At 37.9% G+C, this 26,353-nt stretch overlaps 2 protein-coding genes across 4 annotated transcripts in view; both read left to right on the forward strand.

The window, feature by feature from the left end:
* The window catches only part of LOC134209560 (homeobox protein caupolican-like), a 304,371-nt gene that overhangs the window by 131,006 nt on the left and 147,012 nt on the right, over positions 1-26,353 (forward strand). The gene's annotated exons all lie outside the window — the stretch shown is intronic.
* LOC134211690 (uncharacterized) lies at positions 6,446-26,122 on the forward strand. Of its 3 annotated transcripts, XM_062688820.1 has the most exons (5): positions 6,446-6,648; positions 15,082-17,154; positions 20,899-21,117; positions 24,961-25,456; positions 25,906-26,122. In XM_062688820.1, exons 1-5 carry the CDS (start codon positions 6,568-6,570, stop codon positions 26,112-26,114), a joined length of 3,078 nt encoding a protein of 1,025 aa, XP_062544804.1. In that variant the 5' UTR covers positions 6,446-6,567; the 3' UTR covers positions 26,115-26,122. The 3 variants fall into 3 exon arrangements, with proteins under 3 accessions (XP_062544804.1, XP_062544805.1, XP_062544806.1); XM_062688821.1 differs by lacking the exon at positions 24,961-25,456 and having other exon boundaries at positions 6,448-6,648; positions 25,906-26,092; XM_062688822.1 differs by lacking the exon at positions 25,906-26,122 and having other exon boundaries at positions 6,448-6,648; positions 20,899-21,106; positions 24,961-25,132.

A 26,353-nucleotide genomic window follows, 5' to 3' on the forward strand; every position in this document is an offset into this window, starting at 1 on the left:
GATCATGCCACACCCTATACCAATTATAGAGTAGGTTATAACACATATTTGTGGGAAACATTTTATTTATGTATGTGAACATACACAGAAAAAAATTACGGTTACTATTTTGTAGACTACGCCATGTTACAACCACAAATTTTCAGTTAAATTAACCACGCATTCGGACAAATTCACCACTGATTCAGTTCATGCAACAACATTCCACCAGGACCACAGTTGATTTTAACTGCGCGCATGGTAAAATCAAACGGGTTCGTTGTCTGCTGAAAATCGTCGGTGCGTATTCTTAAATTAACCCTCGGAATGGTAGTTTCGACCGCAACATTTTTTTGCGTGTATAAACAATATTAATAATTTCTCATAGTTTAGATTGATATATAGGTTCACATATATTCTTTACCTTTGAATGGCTTTACTCCACTCTGTTCGTACCATCATCCGCAGCAAAAGCATTTTTCACAAGGTGATTAATCATATATTTTTTACATTAATTCCTAGCAGATTGAAGCTTTCTGTTAAACTTCTGCAGTAATTTTCCTCGAAGAACCTGGATGAAAAACTCTCAGGTTATACGCCGGTTCCAGTTCATGAACTGGAACCGACAAACCTAAAAACGCCAAGGAGAAACATGGAGGAGCTGCTGCTTTGAAAATCAGAATCGACGAGAAATCCCGGCCACTCTATTCAACAGTTTAAATGGGGAATCCCTTTCCGGAAGTGTGGTTTGTTGTGGCAAAGGGAAATAAAATCTTCTTGATGGCTATTGCGCACGCACGAAAACGGTCACGGATGTAGTGTAGAGCTGATTACTCCTGATAGTTTATACCCGTTTCTATCACGCAGCTGGTCGTGGTTTGTCGGCTTACGGAATTTCATCTATAATCCATTCCAGTTAAGAATTTATGATGCGCGGAGCTAAAACTACAATCAAATGTATAATTTTGAATCAATGAATTCTCCGTCCTTTAAACATTTGAGGTGTGTCTTTTTATTCCAAATAAATATATAAACAATATTGATTACCTTTTGCATAAGTTTTATGGTTTTAAATATAAATTTTATTTGTATAATGGAAAATAAATTTCATTGACCTCACACATAAATTGTATTTGTCAGCGCTAACAAACTTCATGTACTTTTGAACATAGCTTTTATTTCACAAATATTTGATATTATATATGTTTCTAACACGCAGAAAAAATTACGGTAGACTCAGACATATTCTAGGTGAAATCAAACATAAATATGGTTATGAACAAACATATTGTCGCAATCAAAACAAACGTAAATTATGTTTGAATCCAATATACATTCCCAGTTGCTTCAATCAGCGTATTGTTTAAAGCAAACATACATATTATTGTTTTGGTTCGGCCGCTAAAAATGTTTCCCTATCAATTCTACCAATATTCATATTCTGGTAGCATCAGTCTACCAGATTTCACATATGCGCACGTTCATACTTTACTTACTTACCTTTTTGTACCTAAATTCATCCTCATCAACAATTTAGAAGTATTGAAAAATATGCTTCCACTCTTTTGCTGCTTTGGTGCAGCTTCCGAGTTTTTGTTTACATCTGTAAGAGCTAACTAGGGGCTGCTCACTACCCGCATAAAAAAAAAAAAACACTTCGCTAATTACACAGATTATAAACTCATTTTAATAAACACAGTTAATATTCACGTTGCTGTTCATTGACATTAAGACCATAAATGCTTTTCAGTGTTGTATTATTAACTGAGTTTTCATAACATTCATCAACTGTTCTCTGAACTTTAACCATATGTATTGTTGTGCAAATGATGTAGTTAATAATACAACACTGAAAAGCATTTATGGTCTTAATGTCAATGAACAGCAACGTGAATATTAACTGTGTTTATTAAAATGAGGTTTTGATAATTTAAAGTAAATTCTATTCATGATTCTGACACAATGTTAGAGACATGAAAATACGATCACATAATGAACAATAAAGCAATTTCCTGAAAAAAAGATATAGACACATTTCAAAAATTGTTCACTTTGGGTAGAAATGGTTACTTTCATATAGGTAACACCAAGAAAGGTGAACACTTTTAAAAATTATCATGATTTTCTATTGAGTTGAAACTTTGCACAGTTTTCAATTTCATCTAAATCGTCATTTTCGATATCAAATCTTCATATTGAGTCACGACTAACTTTTCAAAAGGGTGTATGTGAAAATGGTTCAAAAATATTTAAAAGCTGCACAGCAAAAACGGAATGTTCGATTGTTATGAGCAAAGTTAGACAACTAAATGGTGATTATTAAGAAAATGTGCACAAAAAAAAAAAATTTTTTGCCTTTAAAATATCATTTTGTCACAAAAACTCAAATATCTCAAAACCCTATCTTTTTCGAACGTATTTTTTAGGGAAAACGGTCCATTATATTAGCTATCTACCATAAAATTTGGTGATGGTAAACTATTAAACAAAAAAGTTATGACATTTCAAACATTTCACAATTTTCACATATAGTAAACAAAAAAAAATTTCCGTGTATTTTTTTTTTCAAGAATCGCAGTTTGATGCTGATTTTATTGTTAAGGGCCTTGCGTGAGTTAAACAAGTTGTTTGTATGATATTCCATATTTATGTATTCATCGATATTATGTATATTATATGTATAAATATTATATGTATAAATAAATAAAAATGAATTAATATTATCCTAAGTATTAAATTAAATGTGGCAGTTACACAATGTTGTTATAGAAACTCTAAGAGTTTTTGGGTTTGAATTTTGGTATGGGTTATGATATCATGAAAACAGTTTATTAATACTTATTTTTTATTCATTTTATTCAAATTTTTAAAATATCGAACACTTTTGAATTATTATCAGCACAGTTTGAGTATAGTTTTGCTTTAATTTTATTTTCCGACAATGGAATGAAACAGTGAAATTTTTGGGTTCCTTGGATCGTTTTCGCGTTATTAAATTGCTCGCTGAGCTCTGAAGCCTTTATTTCGTACTCTTCAGTAGTAGTAAAACAAAATGATAATTTGGTTAAATCTTTTTCTTTTCTACGATTTGCCCAATCAAAAAGTTCTTTCGCAGTTTTAATTGGATGCTCACGTTCTTTGGCTAAACTTGCTCTTGTGGCCATGTGGTGATGTAGCTGCATCAATTCCGTACATTGATTTAAATTGACATAGGCTCGAAAAATTCTTACGATTTTTGTACTGCGACGCTGCTCCATCAGACATGAAATATATCTTTTTGACTTCTTTATGCTTATCAACGCGTAAAAAGTTAATCATTTTTTCAATGAACAAGTTTACGGATACTGAATCGTGTCTTAAATCTTCGGAAATTATAATAAAACTTAAGTGTTCAATTTGCGTACTTCCATTAAAATAAATAACGAATGGATGAATTGTAGCTTGTTGTACGTTCCAGTGATGGGACTGCACTTCATCTTGCAATACAAAACTGTAATTTTCAGAAAAATCACAAATGACTAAAAATTCACCATTTTGTAATGTATTTTTCGTATTTTTAAAAGCTGGATTGTTCTGTTTTAATGAAATCGTGGGGATTAAACTTTCTAATTTCAAGCAAAATATATGACAAACTCATCTACAGGTTTTACAATAGTTTCTATGTCACACCTATCCGTGGTCACCCATTGCTCAAATGATAACTGATCAATATATTTTTCTTCAAACTCAGCGAATAAAGTATTTTCCAATGATGAAGAATCTGGACAATCCGAACAAGATCGTAGATAGCAATTTGATGTTGTATTTTCACACAAAAGACTACCAGTTAACATTTTAATATCCTTTGTTAAATTGATTCTTTTCAAACTATGTAAAATAAGATTAATATTCTCATGGGTTGTGCACACACACATTATGTGTTCCTGAATTGGAAAGAAGCTTACATTGCCTTGGCCGAAGGCTTGCAAATGAGGAAAAACCTATTTTAATATTATCGTGAATTTCCTTGAAGCGTGTGTAGCTTCTTTCAAAGTCGTCATCATTAATCGTTTTGGATTGCTTGACGCTTTCCATCTTTTTTTACTGATACATACTCTTTTTGACCAGGCATAGCTCGACTTACTTCATCATCTTCAAAATATTGAACTAATATTTCTTTTGACTCATCTGTTAATGCAGTACTAGACCTAGTATTTTTGGTTGAAAGACAGTTATTCTTCAATTGTTTTGCCTCTTTTACTGTATTTCTATTGGTTTTGAACTCATCAATGGCATCCTGAATAGACCACGAACTTGGCAGCATCGACAAAATCAATAATTTTTCTTTCCTTGTCGTGGCTGCATTCGAGAACCTTTCCTTCATATTTATAATTACCTCATCGTAGTCTGTATTTTCCACATCATCAGGTCCTAATTTGAAGAGGTTTCTTCGTACAGCTTCGTTTATTTCACGGTATTTTTTCTCCGGGTAATAAACGTAGTCCATCTTACTCCATTTAATCAGGTCACTTTTATCCCAGCTATGCCCTCGTTAAAGCGTTCGATGTTGACCTTTTGGATACACTCATCTTCCGATTGATTTGTTGAAACAGATTTCGCTGATGGTACGGTGGCAAGGCTCTCAGCACTTAATACTTCTGGTAATTCCTCAGTTGTTGTCGATACATCTGGCAATTCCTCAGTTGCTGTCGTTTTCGAACTTCCTGCGCTCTGCTCAACCGATGATATACAGATTGCTCTTTTGTCAACGTTTAGACGGCAGGACGTGCAAATGCGTAAATTTGTATTCAATGTGGACATTGGAGCATAACCAGTCGCTTTCAGTTTATCTATGGTGCTTTCGGTGAGATTTCGTAACACTTTTGAACACTTTTTTCCATCAAACGGCCTACAACAGTTGAGAAAACGGCTACTCATGTTGTTCGTAATATTTCAATAAACAAAATCACTTTTAAGTTTTTACTGACTAGTTTGGTGTCATTTGCTTGACTGAAGAAAAAATTACTATAAGATCTTTAACAACCTTAGTAGTAGTAATTTTTTTGATTTTTCGTGAGCATTGTCATGGTATGTACCTATCATGCATTTGTTGTTGTTGAAGATACCCGTTTCCTCCCGATCATGAAGTCTATTCTCTAAGAGGTATATTTTTTGCAGGTAAACTATAGACGTACACGTGTATATAAATCTTTGATTTTGCAGCTTTTGTCTTAAAAATAACATTTCTGATATGTTTCTATCAACGTTATTATCAACAGGTTTCAACACTATTAAAAAATTTTTTCGCCAGTCACGTGCAATGAAAATTATGACACTATCAATACTTTTGATCACAACACTGGATCGTGTCTAAGTTTCTTATAGATGCTATGAATAATTAAATCAAAATATCATGAAAACAACTTGTTTAAATCACGTCCCTTAACAATAAAATCTGCATCAGACTGCAATTCTCGAAATAACTTACACAGAAAAATTTTTTTTACTAAATGTGAAAATTGTGAAATGTTTGAAATGTCATAACTTTTTGTTTATTAGTTTACCATCACCAAATTTTTATGGTAGATAGCTAATATAATGGACCGTTTTCCCTAAAAAATTACGTTCGAAAAAGATAGGGTTTTGAGATATTTGAGTTTTGTGACAAAAATGATATTTTTAAAGGCAAAAAAATTTTTTTTACTGTGCACATTTTCTTAAGAATCACCATTTAGTTGTCTAACTTTGCTGAAAAATCATAACAATCGAACATTCCGTTTTTGCTGTGCAGCTTTTTAAATATTTTTGAACCATTTTCACATACACCTTTTGAAAAGTTAGTCGTGACTCAATATGAAGATTTGATATCGAAAAATGACGATTTAGATGAAATTGAAAAACTGTGCAGAGTTTCAAATATTTTCGAAATGGTCGCTCAGGATCGACTGACATGCCCCCGTGGAATGCCTCATGTGTAGATGAGGAACCTAACATGTAGTTTTTTCAAAATTCTAACCCTACGTATTTAAAAGTTTTCAACATATCACTGTTAATAACATTTTCAAAGCATTTTAAAATATACTTCCTATACTTCACCATGTTGAAAAACAGTGATTTCACGCACACGTCCGTCGCCGCTAGATGCCAACAGCGCGGCTGCGTCAAAGCAATTGAACTCACTTTTGGGTAGTTTATTTCTTCCGTGTAGCATCAGTCTCGGCAGTGTCACATGAAAAGGCCTATTTCTGAGTGTACGTAGTTCAATGTCGCACCTTTGCGTACAACCCGATTTGGCTGTACCCAACGAGCTTAGATACTAAGGTGAGAAAATCCATATTCTGTGTAAGCTCTCACTACTACATTCGGACGAGCTCCCTTAAGAATCCGTGCAATTATGTACGTCAACATTTTTGTTTACATTTTCATTATCCACTAATACGCTTGCATTTGGTCCTCCTCCTCACCTTAGTATCTAAGTCATTGGGCTGCACCTTCGAGTTGTATTTCATTCGTGGAGTAGTGTTCATACGCCGGTGGCAGAAACCTTTTAAATATAAATTATTTTTAATTAAAATAGTTGTTAGTGGAAGAAGTTGAATTTTAATAACAATGCCGCCATCAAAGGAGCGTTTGGCTCGGATTAAGCTGGCTAAACAGGAATTCCTGGTTAAAAAAGGAATAGTTCAAAGGGTAAGTTCTGATTGAACTACTTTTATTTAAAACCGCCATTTTGTGATTTTGAGGTTAGCGTCGCCGCATGGCAGCGGAAGAACACCGGGAACATATAATTATAAACCGAAACCATGATTTTTTATTCTCTAAACGGTACCTCTGATTTTTCATGTTTTTCCTCTCACACTGCTGCCAAATCGACTCAAATTGATGAAAAACCAGTTGTTACTCACTTTTGAATAACCACGGTTTTTCACAAATTTGGGTTGATTTTGCAGCAGTGTGAGTGAAACAGCATGAACAATCTGGGTACATCTGGAATTGTTGCACGAAGAAGAAGTAGAACGAATGGCATTTGAAAAAAAAAATTGAACGGTAAGCATAGGGTAATGGGCCAAACACAATTGATACGTTTGCGTGCGTTTTGACAGTTTTCCCATGGAAAAACTGTCAAAACGCACGCAAACGTACCAATTGTGTTTGGCCCATAAGGCACCCAGAAAATCACCCTCCCCCCGTATTCGCCTACCGATTTTAAAATTTTAATTTTTCGAATTTCAAGTTTTCTAATAATTGTTCAATAGAAGGATGAAAAAACCTGTTTACAACAACTAGTTTTCAAGAAAATTTTCAAGGGTGGGGAAGGGCGATGTCTGGGTGCCTTACCCTACAAACAAAATTTTAAAACTCTTCTCAAAAATTCTTGAAGCAGTAATTTAATTAAAAACGGTTAGCAGTACGGGGTTGGATTTTTGTCATATTGTATAGAATTTTATTTTGTGATATTGCACTTTATACACACTGTACGAAAAGTCGTTAAGTTAACCGTTTTTAATTAAATTGCTTCTAGAATTTTCGAGAAGAGTTTTTTTTCCGTATGCTTTCTCGTTAATTTTTTGCCTTTCTCGTATACTAAGTATACGTAAAGGCTATACTATTGCTCCAAAAACAAACTTTTTATAGAAGGCTCGGGGACCCATAGAGTTATATGTATACTGATCGACGCGCACCACACGTACCAAAATGTAGCATCAAACTGCAGACCTCTAGTTTTTTTTAATTTTATTTGCTAATTATCTAACACATACATTCATCTCTTAGACTAGGTGTTCCGTGTTTTCTTAACACTATCATCCTTATTTGCTATATTATATTTTTAGTTATTATTAATACATTTCAATTGCCTCTGGCAGTTAGTATTTTTCTCTGGTTGAATTGAACCATTTAGGAATTACAATGTGTTTAACTTAAACTAACCCTAACCTAATTTATATTAAGGGTACAAGGAGCTAACCGTTGCAATAGAAGATTGCGACGATTTTTGTCTAAAGTTGGAAATTATTTTGTTGGACATTTGTTGCAATGTCTCAATATTAGAAATTCTATGAAGTTCATTGGTACTATACCACGGAGGCAACTTTAGAATCATTTTCAAAATTTTATTTTGAATCCTCTGAAGTGCCTTCTTTCTGGTATTGCAGCAACTAGTCCATATTGGCACAGCATACAACATGGCTGGCCTAAATGTGTATTAGGTACTTTTCACTCAAATCGAAGGTTTAGTGTGGGAACCCAAAATTAAGTTAGTTTTTCTTGAAATTAAGTAAAGTTCACTTAATACTAAATAAAATATACTTAATTTTAAATAGCAACTACCCAAAATTTTTGGTAAATTTCACTCAACTTTTGTAAACATGAGATTACCCACTTTACTGCCCTTGTTGAGTGGTTTTGCTCTTCATTTTATAACAACAAAGGGAAGAGGGAGGGAGATGCAAGAGAAAAAAAAAGTACCTAAAATTAGGTACTTTTTTTCTACCCGTGTAGAGAATTGTCCAAAATTTGTTTCAACAGAAACTCCCAAGGTTTCGAAAACTTTGGTTTCAAACGAAGAATATAATTTATGCTTGATACGTCTATTAATGACAATGGCGGCCCCACCACAGGCGCTGTCAAGACGTTAATTGCGGTAAATAAAATAATTTGGATCTCTTTTGATGGAGAGTCCAGCTGGCAATGTGTACATTATGAACTGCTAGGAAGTTGAATAATTCATCTTCCTTACCCTTTAAAGAGCGGGCATTCCAATTTAATATTTTCAAAAAAATATTTGGATCCATTCAAACGAAGTCCAATAAAATTTTTTTGAGTAAATTTGATACCAACCTGAACAGCTTCAGTTTTGGTATTTGCTTTGAACATTGCATCAATAATGTGATGCAATTGTTCATTTAAAAAATCAAAGTAGGAAGCAGACTTGCTACCGGATTCGTCAGAAAGAACGTTAATTTCCGTTGATGAATGGGTATGAAAATCATTCATTGCCGGTAAATTTTCAGAAATGAAATTTTGTCTGTCTGCAGCGATGCTTGCATAGGTAGGTATATTTGAAAAATTAGAATTCGACGAACTGTTCGTTACCCGGTGAGAGGTAGGAGCAAAATTTGTTCGTTGATTGTGGTGGGTATGAATTGCTCGACCGACAAATGATTGGCCTTTTCCAAACTTTTCATATTATTTAGTTCACTTTTGTTAAAGTGAACTAAATAAAATTCTTAAGAAATAACCCTCTGGGAAGTATCAGAGCGAGATTTCTTTTTTATCTTAATTATTTGGTCTGGTGAAAATCCAAGTAATTGAGAAATTTCAATTTTAATCTCATCCAGTGATTTTTCATCACTGGGGGGACCTTTCAAGACAACTTTGAACAATCGCTCAGTTTTGTCGTCGTACGTGAAGAATTTATGGCACATCTCAGTTACATACTGAAGAAGACGTTTGCGATCGCCAAAGGATCCCGGCAAACAGAGATGTCCTACACAGTTGGCAAACATTTCGCTCTTTTATTTTTTACAATTTTTAACAATCATATAAAATTCATTCAGTGAGTTCAACTAATAGATGGATATTTGAGTTTTCGAAATGTCACTTCAATATGACAAAATAGTGCACGCCAAATAACGCAAGTGCGCACACAGCAAATACACCGGCGTGTTTTACACGCCGGTGTATTTGCTGTGCACGCACCCGCGTGGCTCCGGTGTGTATTATTTTGACAGATCGAAGTGACATTTCGAAAGCTTTAATATCCATCCATTAGTTGCACTAACTAAATGAATTATATATGATTGTTAAAAATTATGAAAAATTTAAGAGCAGATATTGTGCCAACTGTGTAGGACATCTCTGCCGGCAAAACGCTGCAGTCACCCCTTCTGGCAATCTGAAATGAAACCTTGATCCCCTGAAGGTTACTCAAAATTTCAAAAAGATTGCTCAGTTCGATAGGAGAAGAATTATTTCCAATGTTAGAGTTAGAAGGAACATCTAAAGTCTCCAGCTTCATTCTGTTTTTTCCGCGCTTTGGCAGGATGGTCTTGAAACCTTGTTTCTTAGAAGGAAGTGGAGAATTCAGAGACTCACCCTTCCTCTTGTTTTTATTAATGCCCATTGCTGAGCGTGGAGACGTGACCTTCTAAGAGGTTTTTTTTTCCAGAACGGTGTCCCTGCAGGATTAACACCGCTTGTCGGAATTTTACTTCCGCAAACGGGTCCAACGTAAAACGAAGGCGAGGGTCCAAGCAAAGATCTTAACGGGATCCGTGGATACAAATAGCGCTGAGAAGCACTGTTAAAATTGAAATAGCTTCGGGTAGGGTAACCGTACCCTTAGTGGAGGTAGCACCAATAGTGGAGGTAGTGGGGTTTTAATGAGATTTATCATATTTATAGACTTTACGATGGTTGCGTCGTGCTTTAAATCCACCTGTCCTTAAGATTTCGCTTCAAAAACTGTTGAAAACAATGATTTTCCTTAACAAAATTGACTCCCTTGCACTTATAGTGGTGCAACTGTACCAATAGTGGCGAGTCTCATAAGAAACCAATGGATAGCACCACTATAGGAACCAAAATTAATTTTACCGCCACTAAAGGAACAGTGTACCCATAGTGGTGCAAGCAATATTTGGTAATTGCTGATGATAAATGACATCTATCTCATTTTGTTAGCAAATTTATTAGTTGACTAAGATAATAAAGCAGTAAATTTCCCATAATTATCAATTTTTAAAAAATATTTTCTTTTGTAGATCTACTAATACCTCCACTATTGGTACCGTTACCCTAGTATTAAAAACTTCCTTCCACAAAGAGAGAATAGAACCGCACAGCACGATGCGGTCTGGGGTTGCAGATTTCTAGTGATGTCCAAAATGCACCCCTGAGGCAAAATGGCCTCACTCATAAAATCGCTCATATAATCTGTTGTAGTACATTTATGAACGAATATTACCATTACAATTCATAATGAGTTATCCACAAGGAATGTAAAATAACAACATTGCCAATGACAACAACATTATCCTCTCTTGTAAATGTTGGGACAAACTCAACTCGCAATAAGCGTTTGTCCCAAACTGCAACAGAATAGGACAATGATCGCCTGTCATACATTTTGAGAAGTAGTCGGTTTCCGAAGATGTTTTTGGTTAAATTAGTATCAATTATCATAGATTAGACATAAACTTAACCATCTGTTGACATGATTTGCGTTTTACTTCTGAAATAAACAAGTTATCGCAGTTTGAAAAGTTCACAACAATTACCTCTTCATGTTTATTGCAAATAAAATGGAACGCAACAATGTCTTTATTTTCTGCAGATGGGGACAAAGAGTTATCGCTATTCTCTTTTGTCGCTTGTTTTTTTGCATTTTTCAGCGACAATTACATTCCTTGGGGCTGTCCACAAACCACGTAGACCGAAATTTCACTTTTTCAAACCCCCCCGTCCCCCCTAGTAGACTATCGTAGACTTTTCCGAAACCCCTCCCCATGAAGTCTACGTAGACTTTTCCAAATTTTACAAAACATCATATGTGATTGGAAAAATATGGAAATAAACCACGTTTTAAGAAATTCAGCTATTCAATTCCATTTCCATGTAAACATTACAACAAAACTCGAATTTCAGAAATCAAATTGAAAAGAAGTCATATTGATCCTCTGTCCGTAACTCCTGAAATCAAATCTCAAAGCCAATTAATTTAATTACTGTTGAATTCAATTCCTCATAGAGGTGTGCGCCACCATCGCAAACACTTTTGCATAGGCACGCCACTGATAAAATCTGTCACGCATCTGACCTATAATTCTCAGCGTCGGTTCATAATTGTAAAAACCGAAGAATTTTCAGAATTTCGAAAAATTTCTAGTTGTCATTCCAAGAATGTCAAGTCTACATTCCAATAAGTTTTGCGTGAAAAATTCGTAAAACTTCCCAATTGATAACCTTCCCAAGTAATATTTTATATTTTATAACGCTCTTGAAGACCATGATTTACTCTTCAAGAGTATTATAAAACCAGCATAAAATCAAAATTACTTAAAAACTAGGGTTGAAAGCTCCCAGGTAATACTACAATGAACTCTTCGTGATAATTCCGTTGCTTTTCTTGATAATTCCATGCAATATCCCGCTGAATAATCATCAGTTGACATCCCAAGATTTTTCTTCTGAATTCCAAAAGTTTCCCCGTTAAAAAAACCACGAGTAATTTTCTGTGAAAATTTAGGATTATTTCCCGAGATAATTTTAAGTTTAAACAGACATTCTTTAATATTTTCCGTGGAAATTTAGAATAGTTTCCAACGATGTTTTTTTTTAATTTCTCTTCCAAATTTGGAGTCATTTCTTGAGAAAATTTAAATAAATCTTATGGGCATTGCAAACAATTTTCTGAATAATGTGAACTTTTCGTAAAAAAATCGAAAAAATTTCCATGAAAATTAGAAATTTTACAAAAAATGCAATTTTTATTTGTGGCAAATCAAACTGTTTTTGGTGGGAAATTGAAACAATTTCTCGTAGTAGGTTTCAACAATTTATTTTGAAATTCGGAAAATTTTCCATCGATAATTCCAAAGAATTTGCATTAGAACTGCCGAAGAAATTTACGAAGAATTTTCCACGGGCATTTCGAATAATTTTGCTCTTGTACATAGAATTCCTAGCGAAAAATCTGAAGAATTTCCGAAATTAAGAAAAAAAATGGGGACTTCCCAGAAAATCTCCAGTGAATATTCTGAAGGGTTTCTCGTGTAAATTTCGGAGAATTCCCTTTACAAGTTCCAAAGAATATCTTTTGGGCATTCCAAAGACTTTTTCTTGGATATTCCAAAATGCTTCCTATGTAAATTTCAAAAAAATCCGTTGAAGTACGACATAATTTCCATAGTTTGCAAAAAAGTTCCTGCCGAAAATCAAAAGAAATTCTAATAGAATCTGCAATAAAATCCAAGTGAAGATTTTGAAAAACTTTCGAAAGTTGTTATAGAAACCTTGGAAAATTTTCCTGCTCAACAGAGAAGAATTTCCTGGTGAAATTCATGATTGTCTTAAGCCGTTGTTCAGACTTTTACTTCAGTGAAATTCATAAACTAGTGAACTCCGCACAAAACTGCTGTATAAATCGTTTTGAAAAAAATAAAATAAAAAAGTCTACGTAGACTTTTGGTATATCCCCCCGTCCCCCTTCGTAAACTATCGTAGACTTTTTCGAAACCCCTCCCCCCCCTCAAGAGTCTACGTGGTTTATGGACAGCCCCTTGGTTATCCATCATTGAGCTCCATTGGAAAAAAAATAGCAAAATCCCTTCATATTCACTCTAATTTCACGATTTGCTGTTTTGCCTCCACACCCGTAAGATTGTTGTTCATTCCATTGAGAAAATACAAACAACCATGCGTTCACCATCATTCGGACGTATTGGCCCAGGCTTATTTTTAAAACATTTTTTAAATGCGTTAGAAAGGCATGAAAACCTCATTGTTTTGAATAGGAGATCATTGTGAAATGTAGCTGGGTTTGTAAATTTTGCAACTATACGTATAAATGGTGGGGTATTTTTGTTTATGTGGGCGAAAACATCGAAAAAACATAAGGGGTGCATTTTGGACCGTTCCCCCTACGAAAAATCAAGTCATATGGTTGGAAGGCGGTCGAGTTGTGAACATTGTGGACGAGAATGGGGGGTGCTGCCCAAATGGCGCTCCTCCCTATGTTTGCCATTGCCTTGCGAGGGCAGTTTTGAGCTAGGTTTTGAAAAGAAAAATTTTAAATAAAAGATTTTTTTAAATTAGTATCGTCGAAATTCTGCAAACCACATATACATGCTATTCTCATTATTCTACCCATTTTGGGTAAAAAATCACCAGTCCAACGAAAAGGGCAGTTACCCAATTTAAAGTACACAAAAACATCCATGGTAACAATTACTATTTTGTAGACTACGCCATGTTTTTAAAACTACCACAGTTTACCTTCAGTTAAATTAACTATGCATCCAGACAAATTCACCACTGATTCAGTTCATGTAACAACATTCCACTAGGACCACAGCTGGTTTTACTGCGCACATGGTGAAATCAAACGGGTTTGTTGTCTGCTGAAATTCGCCGGTAGACATGCTTTTACCCTCCTGGACCTTAAATTTTGTGTTGGGATATTGAAACCGAAATTTAACAGAGGCTGACAAGAACGGCTGATCAAAAGATATTTTAGTTACTAGATAAAGATTGTCGCTGTCGTCGCTGTCCGGAACATCTTTTGCTGGCGAGGATAGGGGAGCTAAATGTCAAAGAAAGAAAATCCATACGATTTGACAGCTTGGTACCCAACATGTTCCTGACAGCAGAACAAAGGGAACGGAAGCAACAATCTTTATCTAGTAACTAAAATATCTTTTGGCTGGTCGGTGAGGAATGAAATCAAACCATTGTACTGTAATAATTTTGGTCGGTTTTGTCAACAATATATTTTCCATACACTGTACTGTTCTACACACTAAATTATTTTACCGGGATCTCAGCAAAATATTAAACTTTAACCGAGTTTTGCACAGCCGTGCCCCAGCAGACATGCCAAAAATCAGCTAACAAACGTCATATTTGCCGGGATATCAGTTTTTATTTTGCTGGGCAGACGGTTGTGCGGATTTTGCCGAGCTGCAGAATTAAAAACTGAGTGTGTACGGAAAAGAGCTTGGAAATATCTCAAATTTTGTATTGCTATGATACCTATCCACCCTAATGCGAAAACATCATTCACAATTCAGTAAAACAGTTGATAAGAACACATTCTTATATATTTCTACGATTGCTTCTACACTAGTATTTTTGTTTTGTTTTGAATGGTGTTGTTACAATAAAATGTATTTTTATTTTTTGTATGTTTTATTATGGCTGTCTCGGTAAAATGAGATCATTTTCAACCAGGAACTGTGCATTCATGTTTGTGAGAATTTTGAGTGATCCCATAGCCTTTTAATATACTTACTTAGTATACGTACCAAGCCAAAAATGTTTTTTTTTTCCTCATGATTTAATGCTTTGCCATTCTGAGCAATTGTTCACCATTTGGTTTTTTGTTAATTACTTTTCCGTTTACAGAAAACACCAACGGAAATTCGCTCGCGGCGGCAATCTGTTCGTGCAAAAACCGCCAATAGCACCAAACAGGTCGACGACGTGGGCCGCGAGGCCGACGAAAACGATAACAGTGCGATTCCACAGCTATCTACGGACGGTCACACAGTGCCAAAGGGAATTTGTTCGCGGCGGCAATCCGTCCGCGGAAAACCCTGTGACGTCGGTCGCGAGGGCGACAAAAGTGCGCCAACTCTGTTATCTACGGCCGGTCACACGGTGCCGAGCATTCCAACGGAAATTCGCTCGCGGCGGCAATCCGTTCGAGGAACAAGTGTCGACGTAGGCCGCGAGGACGACGAAAACGGCAAAAGCGCGAAAACTCTGGTATCTACGGACGGTCACATGGTGCCCAGCATTCCAACGGGAATTCGCTCGCGGCGGCAATCCGTTCGAGGAACAACTGTCGACGTAGGCCGCGAGGACGACGAAAACGGCAAAAGCGCGAAAACTCTGGTATCTACGGACGGTCACATGGTGCCCAGCATTCCAACGGGAATTCGCTCGCGGCGGCAATCTGTCCGTGCAAAGACCGCCAATAGCACCAAACAGGTCGACGACGTAGGCCGCGAGGCCGACGAAAACGATAACAGTGCGACTCCACAGCCATCCACGGACGGTCACACAGTGCCAAACAATCCAAAGAGAATTTCTTCGCGGCGGCAATCCGTCCGCGGAAAACCCTGTGACGTCGGTTGCGAGGGCGACAAAAACGACAAAAGTGCGACAACTCTGTTATCTACGGCCGGTCACACGGTGCCGAGCATTCCAACGGAAATTCGCTCGCGGCGGCAATCCGTTCGAGGAACAACTGTCGACGTAGGCCGCGAGGACGACGAAAACGGCAAAAGCGCGAAAACTCTGGTATCTACGGACGGTCACATGGTGCCCAGCATTCCAACGGGAATTCGCTCGCGGCGGCAATCCGTTGATGCAAAGACCACCAATAACACCAAACAGGTCGACGGCGTAGGCCGCGAGGCCGACGAAAACGATAGCAGTGCGACTCCACAGCCATCCACGGACGGTCGCACAGTGCCAAACAATCCAAAGGGAATTTGTTCGCGGCGGAAATCCGTCCGCGGAAAACCCTGTGACGACGGCCGCGAGGGCGACAAAAACGACAAAAGTGCGACAACTCTGTTATCTACGGCCGGTCACACGGTGCCCAGCATTCCAACGGGAATTTGTTCGCGGCGGCAATCCGTCCGCGGAAAAACCTGTGACGTCGGTCGCGAGGGCGACAAAAACGACAAAAGTGCGACAACTCTGCTATCTACGGCCGGTCACACGGTGCCCAGCATTCCAACGGGAATTCGCTCGCGGCGGCAATCCGTTCGCGGAACAACTGTCGACGTAGGCCGCGAGGACGACGAAAACGGCAATAGCGCGAAAACTCTGCTATCTACAGACGGTCACATGGTGCCCAGCATTCCAACGGGAATTCGCTCGCGGCGGCAATCCGTTCGCGGAACAACTGTCGACGTAGGCCGCGAGGATGACGAAAACGGAAAAAGTCCGACATCTCAGTTATTCACGGCCAAAAAATCGCACATGGTGCCCAGCATTCCAACGAAAATTCATAAGCGTCAGCAATCAGTTGGCAAATGGAACAAGAATAACGCAGAACATCTTATTGGAGGTCGTGAGGATATCAAACATGAATACAATAAAACAACATCCCAGTTCTGTTCCGTCGGCCATATGGTGTCCAGTCCAACAAAGTTGAAAACTGCTACTAACGAGTCAGAAAGTTTCGTTACACCATCGGCAATTCGGGTGCAAACCGTTCGTCGTAAAACCGAGGACAGCAAGAAACGGGTCGTTGGAGGTTGTGAGAACAGCAGTGTGACATTATCTCAGCCATCTTCTTCCGGCCATCCAGTGTCCAGCTTTATAAAGATGAAACCCATCCGCGGGAAAGCGAGAACTAAGACGGACCAGGTCCAGACCAGCAAAACCGAATTCAGGACAACATCCGAATACGAATTCCCATCCATGCACTCCAAGCTCGAAGGCAGTTTCTGGCAACCTAAGGTGAGTTTCGTTGTTGATTTTTTTTCTTATCCTCCGGAAGTCATTCCACATTGTAATATAATCCGCGTAGCGTAGACGTTTCACGCTCCATTTTATTAGAAAATTGACAAACATCTTCGAGCAAAACAACCCTAAAATAAAACATTGATTATTCCACCTAACGAAAATGGTTCCTCTCTCGTGCATTACAAAAATAGTATTTTGTCCACAACACATAGTCCGAACAGCCCAGTTTTCAATGGGAAATGATGGGACAGGATTGCACTTTGTTGCGAGTAATTCGATTAAGGGGAAGTATAAACAAATGAGCTAGACTTTTGCCCACACTGCTCATCGAACTTTTGGTATTGGTATTTAACCACTTTTGGGAGCGAACATATAGCCTTTCGGTAATAATATAATATACGAGAAAGGTAAAAATATTTATGCAACTACTTGCAAGAAGATTATTTTCTAAACTTGAGTTGTACGTTACAACGATACAATAATTCTGAAATAACAATTGTGATAAATAAAATAATCCTCTCTGATTCACTGCTAACTATTTGAACATTAACCTAGGCTCATAGATCACGTAATGGCTGTTTCACTGTCGAGGACGGAACGCCCCTTCATTGTGTTGTCATGATGTGCTCAAATTGAATTAAAATTATTCATGTTTCATGGTTTTGTTAGAAATTTTAGTAAAATAATTAAACATTCTGAACCACGTTGCTAAATGCTTTACTTACTTACTTATGCGTCCTGTACACCCCCAGTGGTGCAAAGGGCCGACTTGAAAGATCTCCATCCTGAGTGATGTCTAGCTATTGCTTTAACCTGTTGCCAGGTTAGATTTCGGTCGACTTGTTTAATTTCTTCATTGAGACTGTGCCGCCATGAGCCCCTGGGTCTGCCTCTGCTGCGATGTCCAGCTGGGTTCCAGTCTAATACTTGTTTACGGATTTCGTTTTCACCCTTACGTAAGGTGTGACCAACCCAGCCCAGAAAACCGATCCCGAATTTCAGTTGCTATCGACCTCTGGTGACAACGACGATCCAGGCTCGAATTATGTATCGCAGGCATCTGTTGATAAACACCTGCACTGCATATAAACTCAGTACCAAATTTTCAAAACGACTTATCTGCTTTTGTAAACAAAGATTCAAACGTCGATTTTACGAATCTGATAGCACTCCGACGCAAACCAACACCATCAACAGGTAGCTGAAGGCTTCACCTACGTGTTGATGGTGTTGATTTGCGTGGAGTGGTATCAGATTCGTCAAATCGACGTCTGAATCTTTGTTTACAAAAGCAGATAAGTCGTTTTGAAAATTTGGTACTGAACTAATAGTGGGGACAGAAGAGTCATTGGTAAAGGAGGGGGGGCTTCGGGGGGAGGGTTGTTGATAAGTTACTGATCAACTTAGTTTGGAACACACATTCTTTATGTACCTTAAGGAGACGATGATAGAAGTGGCGGGGTGATCTTTGGAATGGGGGAGAGTGTGGGGGTAGGGGTATCCATAAGCAAATGAAAAAAATATTTTATTTTTTCAACTCCTTGACCGATTCCCACCAAATTCGGAACACATATTCTGTTTTCAAGCAGATATTAATTGTGGGGATGGGAGAGTCATTGAAACAAGGGCCAAGGTGTGGGGGAGGGGAATGAATCACATACAGTGGCTGGTTTCCTACCCGTCGCTGCCACCAGCAGGCGCTAACGTATATGTGAAAATAGCCAGCATGAGTTAACCACCTGAAGTTTGTATGGCGAAATCTAACGTTGTTTTTCTCAACAGTAGGAACTTTTCACGAAAAACTATTTGGTACCAGTTATGTAGGAAGGTGTCCGCTACTACGCCTACCAAATATTTTTTCGAATAAAGTTCTTATTTTCGTAAACATTAGATGCCTTTCGCTATACTGATATCCAAAAGTTAACTCCTAGTGTGCCGTTGTAAGCACGTTCAAAGCAGGTGATTCATTGTTTAGTTATCGATCAACTTACATCAACTTACTGTAACTTCTGAACCTGTTGACCGATTTTAACCAAATATAAAACACATATTCTCTATCCTGTGGCTACGATTATAGTGAGGATGGAAGGGTCATTGGAAATGGGAGAGAGTATGGGGGATAAGTATTGTTTAGTTGTTGATCAATTCAGGTAACTTCTGAACCGGTTGATTGATTTCCACTAAATTTGGAACTGACCGATTTTGTTCAAATTTTGCATGCTTTCTACTCTATTAGAACTTGATATCAAGTGTTTATCATGATTATAAAATCGTTTACCGTCGTGCGGGGCTTCTTTTGACTCAGGGGGCTACTTTGGATTTTTGATTTAAAAAAAAAACTTCAAGTGAAAAATACCAAATTTAATCCAGCAATCAACAATCAACAAGACACCCGAATGGTGATAATGGCAATATGAGAGTAGTTTACGTTATAATTCTTGTTTCAAAATGTCCTAATTAGCCCCCGATTTGTCAATAGAAACCCCGCCCGATGGTACTTAGGGAGAAAATGTTCTCTAGTGGGGTAAAATAGCTCTTTAAAATAAATGTTTCAAAAATTCAGCAATTTTGTATGTGAGGTCTAAAAGAAAATACACAATGAATAATTGGCAGTGGCAGATTTTCTACCCACCGCTCTCTAGGTCGCGTCAGTGATCCATTGTTTTCTCTGAGCGCGCATTTCGCCCTGATTATTATTTTCGTTGGTGGCGATGAAGGCGTTCTTGATGGCGGTCCATTGGTCTTCCACGCTGCCACCTTCCGGAATATCTGTTGCACGGATCTCCAGTTCTTCAACGAAGGATCTTTTCACCGTGGCATCTCCCAGTCGGCGTGTGTTGAACCGTCGTCCGACTCTCTCCTCCTGGCGGCGAATCCGCGCAATGCGAAGGCGTATTTCGCCAATGAGGAGGTGATGATCCGACGCGATATCGGCACTACGTTTATTCCGTACATCAATAAGATTCCGTTTCCATTCTCGACTGACGTAGATGTGGTTGATTTGATTTTGGGTAAAGCCTGCCATATTATATTTGGTCTCCAGTTAGCCCTGGAAGCCAATGCGTAGGATTGCCAATCCGGAGGTGACGAGCTCGATAGTATATCCATTGCTCGTAGAGCAAGATTAACGGGCGCGAGTATTAGTCGTTTGGCAGCGCAGTATCATTACTTGGCACTTTACCAGTCGCTACTCAACAATGACCGATACGAAAAAGAGTGATTAACTAAAATAACAGCGCTACGCAGGTGATCAAAATACTCGCGCCCATTAATGATGCTCCCAGAATCATTACTTGACACTATATCGGTCGCTACTAAACGCGCTGCTATAAAAGTAGCGCAACTGACAGGTGACCAAATTTGGTAGCGCGTGAACAGCGCTGCTAATTTGATAAACTGTCAAACGTCACCGGTACGGAATACAGCAGCAACCAATTTGAGAGCCGAATAGTCACCAATGCGAAAAGGATTGACGAAATTATAATAAGAGCGCTGCGCTGGTGGTCATGACGCATCTTAAGATGCTCCCGCCCGGGAATGATGCTCTTAGAGAGCATCATTGCCATTTTTGTTTCATCACTCAGCTGACTCATGATTGATTTTATGTCAAAGTAAATATTCGGACCTATAAGTGGCCCCAGGTGTTCGTAAAAAAACATGTGATTGCTATGAATTTTAATGTTATCGCCTTTATCACATTCATAGCGTATGCTTAATTACATATTGCAATTATTTTAGGGCAAGCCCATCAACATCAAAGGAAGGTCTTCGATTCCTCAAATCAATGATAGAACAGCGAGCTCTGAAGAGCATGGCAATGAATCCGTCGTTACACCGCCGAAAAATGCTATTCCTAATATGCCAACTTCGTTACAAAGTGCAAGAGCAGGAGCAGGAGCGGACTTCCTTGGTTTGCCTCTTGTCGAGGCTTCCTCAAGCGTTTCATGTAAGTTGGAGGTGAGTAATTCTTTTGCATTTTACTTTAAACTTTGTTCTTAAATATTTTGCAATGTGACTGGGTTTCATTCACTTGGGTTGAATATATTGCATATATTATTACTTCACTTTGCATAGAGTATCGACTGAGAAAGAATAGAATTTAAACAATCTCTATCGTCCAGAAAATTTGTAGTATTTGTACAGGAAAAAAGTTTAGATCGATAAAGCATATATTTATATGATACGATAACACCTTTGAACTCCTCCAAAACAAGCAAAGCATAATTGTAAAACCCTGTTTAATCCACCTAGCGGTGATGGTGTCTTTCGCGTGCAAATAAAATATTACATTTTGTCCATAACTTCCGTGCCCAAGGTTCGATCTAGCCAATTTTCAATAAAAAAAAAATTGAACAGGATGCAACTTGTTGCGAGTAAATCGGTTGGAGATAAGTGCCTGAAAAATTACAATTTTTTACTCAATTTTTCTGTTAAAAAAATGGTATTTTGGCCATAACTTCCGAGCCCATAGTCCAATCTGGCCAATTTTCAATAGGAAACAATGGAATAGAAGTCTGCGTCGAATGCGTCGGCTGAGGATAAGTTCCCGAAAAATAAGTAACACTTTTGATACATTTTGGTACGAGGGTGCGCACACACACACACACAGACATCACCGCAATTCGTCGAACTGAGTCGATCGGCATATAATATAATATGGGTCTCCAGGCCTTCTATAAAAAGGTTGTTCTTGGAGCGATCATATAGGCTTTACGTAAAAGGCAAACATGATTTTGCTTAATTTTTGGCGTCCTTTGCATCATTTGAACCGGTGCCAGCGAAAGTGGTTCATGTTACATTGAGTAAATTTTACAGGAGACGCATTTCTCCAAAAACCTCGAAAATAAAACTCAAATTAGCAATTTTCTGCAGCTCAACCGTACCAACGTGTCGTGACTGATGTGCCGAAAGGTAGTGATGAGAAATATGCTAAGTTTCTTCACAAATTTCAAGTTTGTTAGAACAAAATGCACATTTGAAGAGGTCTAATGTTCGAACAACTTGCTTGAAGAAATCCTAACGTGCAAATTTATGACAAATGTTCAGCTTCTGATTTTTAAGAATTTAACAGCAAATCGCACATGGGCAATTATATTACTCAAATTTCCAAGGAAAAAGAGGAATAATAATATAATAAATTAACAATCATTTGTCATAAACTCAAGAATGTTGTAGAACAACGACTTTTGAGGGAAACAGTATTTTTATGCACTTAAAAGCTTAAAAATCACTTTAACATGGACAAAACGTGAACGGAACGACTCGCAATGTTCACAAGACTTGTAGAGCACACCAATAGCTTCCATATAGAGGTTGTTGCGATAGTTTTTGGCGTTTATATCTCATGTTAGATTTTTTCCAAAATTAAAAATAGCCCAAAAACACTAAATCGACTTGAGCCACCTCGAAATTTTATCCGAATTAGCTGAAAATTTGACAGGAGACTTATTTTAGCATAAGAATTGTGATTCTGGGCTGACCGGTTGAATTTTTAATACTTTTTGAAAACATGAAGAGGTCTAATGCACATGTACCACTATTAATGGGAACAAAATGCAACAGAAACCGAAAATCGTTGCCAGTAAAAGTGGTACATGTAAATTTATCAAATTATTTTAAACGGCAGTAAACCATCTTGAAGTTCAAAATAGGGTCAAAATCTATGGCGGAAACATCCATTTGTCAAAATTTCTTTTCAGTAGTCTGATTTTAGTGGATAGAACTGCACATGTACCACTTTTTCTGGCAACGAAATTGCTATTGTGATATATACCAGAAATTCAAAAGTGCATATCTCCAGATTTAGTTGTTAAAAATAATTTTTTCGTTATTCCCTCACTAGACCTTTGCACACAGGAACAGTTAGTGTAAAAAACACAAAATCGATAAAAATGGTTTATGTACCACTTTCGCTGGCGCCGGTGCATTTCATTTTGGTATTGACTGCCTGATCAGAAAACATGTATCTTTTATACTACCAACATACGCATATTTTATACTACCATCATACGCATATTTGTCCCATGTTTGCTGGGATTTCCTATGTATATGGGACAGTTATGCGTATAACGGCAGTATAGGCCAGGTAACTTAGGTTTTTAACAACTTGCGATAAATTCGTAAATTGTTAAAATAAGCAAAAAATAAGCAAAATAACTAATAAGCAAACTCCGCGATTGCTATAAAGCTTATAAAATTTAATTCTTGCGCTTGATTTACAGGAGCCGTACACTTATTACGCAAGCACTTTTTCTGGGTTTTTTGACTCACCATACCACCCCCCCCCCCCTAAGGCTGCTTTCGTACAAATGATTTTTTATTTTTATGGTGCGTAAGAAACTGACAGAGCCCCCTCCCCCAACAAAATTCTTACGTAATATGTGTACGACCCCATAGCAAAGAGATGGATTGTGCATTGAGCGTTTGCCCCTTATGAAATCCTTATATACTGTACAGCATCTATACAGTTCTTTGAAAAGTCAGCGATTATTATATTTTAGGTGTTTGAATGTAATGCTTCCGACGGCTGCTGCAAAACATAAAAAGCCTATTTTTACATCAGGATGCTGCTCCTTAAAATTTGAATATACCTCCGAAAGGTTACGTAAAAAGTAATCTGCGCGGTACATCTACTTTTTCTCAGCTGCCATATTTACTATTACAAAATCCGTTTTGCTAGTGCATGCTCAGTTTATCTCGTCACTTTTAAATAAGTCTCTAACTGCCTTGTTTTGGATTAGTATGGTCATGTTCAATTAGCGTCGATCCATACACAATGTTTTGAAGTTCCATGTAAAGCTATGAAACAGGAGTATCTACCTACAAACTAAAGTGCCTGCATTATACAAGTGGCGCAATATTCCTACCTTTAAGAACCTTGTGCTCGACTGGAACAACTGATTTGAAAGCAAGCGCGCTGTTCCAATTTTGACACTGCATCTCCTTGCTATGAGTGCATCCTTTTTACTACCAACAATAATAAACATATCGCAATATTAGGGAAAGTTGATAAAATATGTCGCGCAAAAATGGTAGTTTTTCTACTCCATCCTCTCCTTCGTCACGCTTTTTGTATCATTTCACTAAAAAAATGTACGGGTCATCATGCTTCTCGAAACACCTCCCCCCTTAGAGCGTGACATACTATCACATCGAATCTTATTGCATAGAGAAAATCAAATGTGGGATGCTGCTGCCTCAATTGTGTTCTAGAAAAAGAACTGGCCATTGCCAATGTTGAGCTTTAAATCATTTGTAATTTGAAGAATTGAATTTGAGAATTAATTCTTTCTCTGCAAAGAGGATAATTTATTACTCATCACATTTTGCCCCTTTGTCACAAGCGAAACGAGTGTAGCCAAACGAAATGTCAGTTAGTGTAGCTAAACGAGAATAATATCACGATTGCAATCGACGTAGCGTGTGAAAAAACGGAAAAGCACACTAAATCGTAATTACTCAACTGTGTATCCGCTTGTCTATGGAATTTATAGTATGTATAAGGTAGGAACAATTGCACCGCCACGCAGCTAATTTTACATGAGCCATTCCTCAGTTATGAACTGTGAGACTTATGTTATGAGCCAAGTTACAATTTTTGATATTTGATACTTTTATGTCCAGAGAAGTAGACGGAAAATCTAACCTGAAACTTGGCCACCTTCAGTACGGTCTTGTTTTGTAGCGTGCGCATTTCACAGCTCGGTTAAAATACATCCTATTAGACCGGAATAACATGATTCTCAAAATTATCTGGTTATATGATGACCTGAATGTTATTTTCCTTCCTTCTGCTTAAAGGCGGACACCGGACCGGGCACTGTTGAGTTGAAAGTTTCGTCAAAAGCTAAGAGTACTTGGTCGTTTATTCGCGAGCTTCCGTTGAAAGACCTGGATGATTTCGTCAGAAGTTGGGAGCAGGGATTTCGACTAAAGTCCGAGAACACGCCGGCTAAGGGTCGAATGCGATACTACAATTGTAGCCGGATCAAAGTACGTGCAAAGCCTCAATGTACGCGACAACTATTGGCCTTTATACCCAACACTACAGGAGACGTGTCAGTCAGTGCTAAAGGACAACATAGCTGCCATGAAGCCCCAGCCGAAAACTTGGCACGGTCCAAGTTAGCAACCGGAGATAAACAACTGATTGATAAACTAGTAGGATCGGGTATACCGTCGATGCATATTAAACTACAGCTTCAAGCGAACAATGGCAACTTTGCCAAAGGCTCGCTGAACTACGCAGTGAAATCTTCAAGAGAAAAACTGTTCGGCACTGGAACGATGTCTTTTGGTAAATATATATATATACATATACATTAAAATCATCTATATGATCTCTTGAAGATTTCTCCGGGAGCTCCCCAGCAACCCTTGAGTTCCTTTAGAAATCTTTGGAGATTCTTCTGCGGTTTAATACGAAAACTTTTCAAGTTTAACCAAGAGAATTCTCCGGATTCCTCCGGTTGTTGTTACAAAAATTCCTCCGGGACATTCTTCAGTATTTGTGGAAGTATTCTACAGGATTTTCTACAAATATTCTTGTAGGAATTTCTTCGACTGCAAGAATAAATCCCCGAGGAAAATTTCTAGCACCCCCCATTCTCGTTCGCCACGTTTATTACTCGGGCGTCTTACAGCTGAATTACTTGGTTTCTAGTATATGGATATGGACAATTGTTCATTTCAATCGCCTGCGTTTTTTCTAATGCATTGTGTATTTTTACAATTGACCATTTCTAGGTGAGCTGGAAACTTGGCTGTCATCTAGATGTGCTGTACCAGATGATGCTCGCGAGGCTTTCATAATCGGAAAAGACGTCGACCACGATAACAGAAAATTTCGGATCATAATTTCTTCGAAACGTATGCTCTCATACCTCTGTCGTTTTTCAACGATCGCTGCTGATTGCACATTTAAAATCACTATGCAGGGTATCCACTTCTTGTAATCTGCATAATCGATCAAATGAGAAAAGCGCACCCTGTTGCATTTGCTTGCATCACCAATCAGGAGCAAATCGATTATACGTTCGTTTTCCAGACCCTTGTTTCCGCGGCTGTAAATCAAGGTGGAGATGTCAGAGTTGCTAATTTCCTTAGTGACGGGGAACTGGCGCTAAAGAACGCGGCGCGTTGCGTCTTCGGACAAGCTGTCGTGCTACTTAACTGTTATTTTCATGTCAAGGAA

The sequence above is a fragment of the Armigeres subalbatus genome, chromosome 2 (assembly GCF_024139115.2).
Source record: "Armigeres subalbatus isolate Guangzhou_Male chromosome 2, GZ_Asu_2, whole genome shotgun sequence".
Lineage (NCBI taxonomy): Eukaryota > Metazoa > Arthropoda > Insecta > Diptera > Culicidae > Armigeres > Armigeres subalbatus.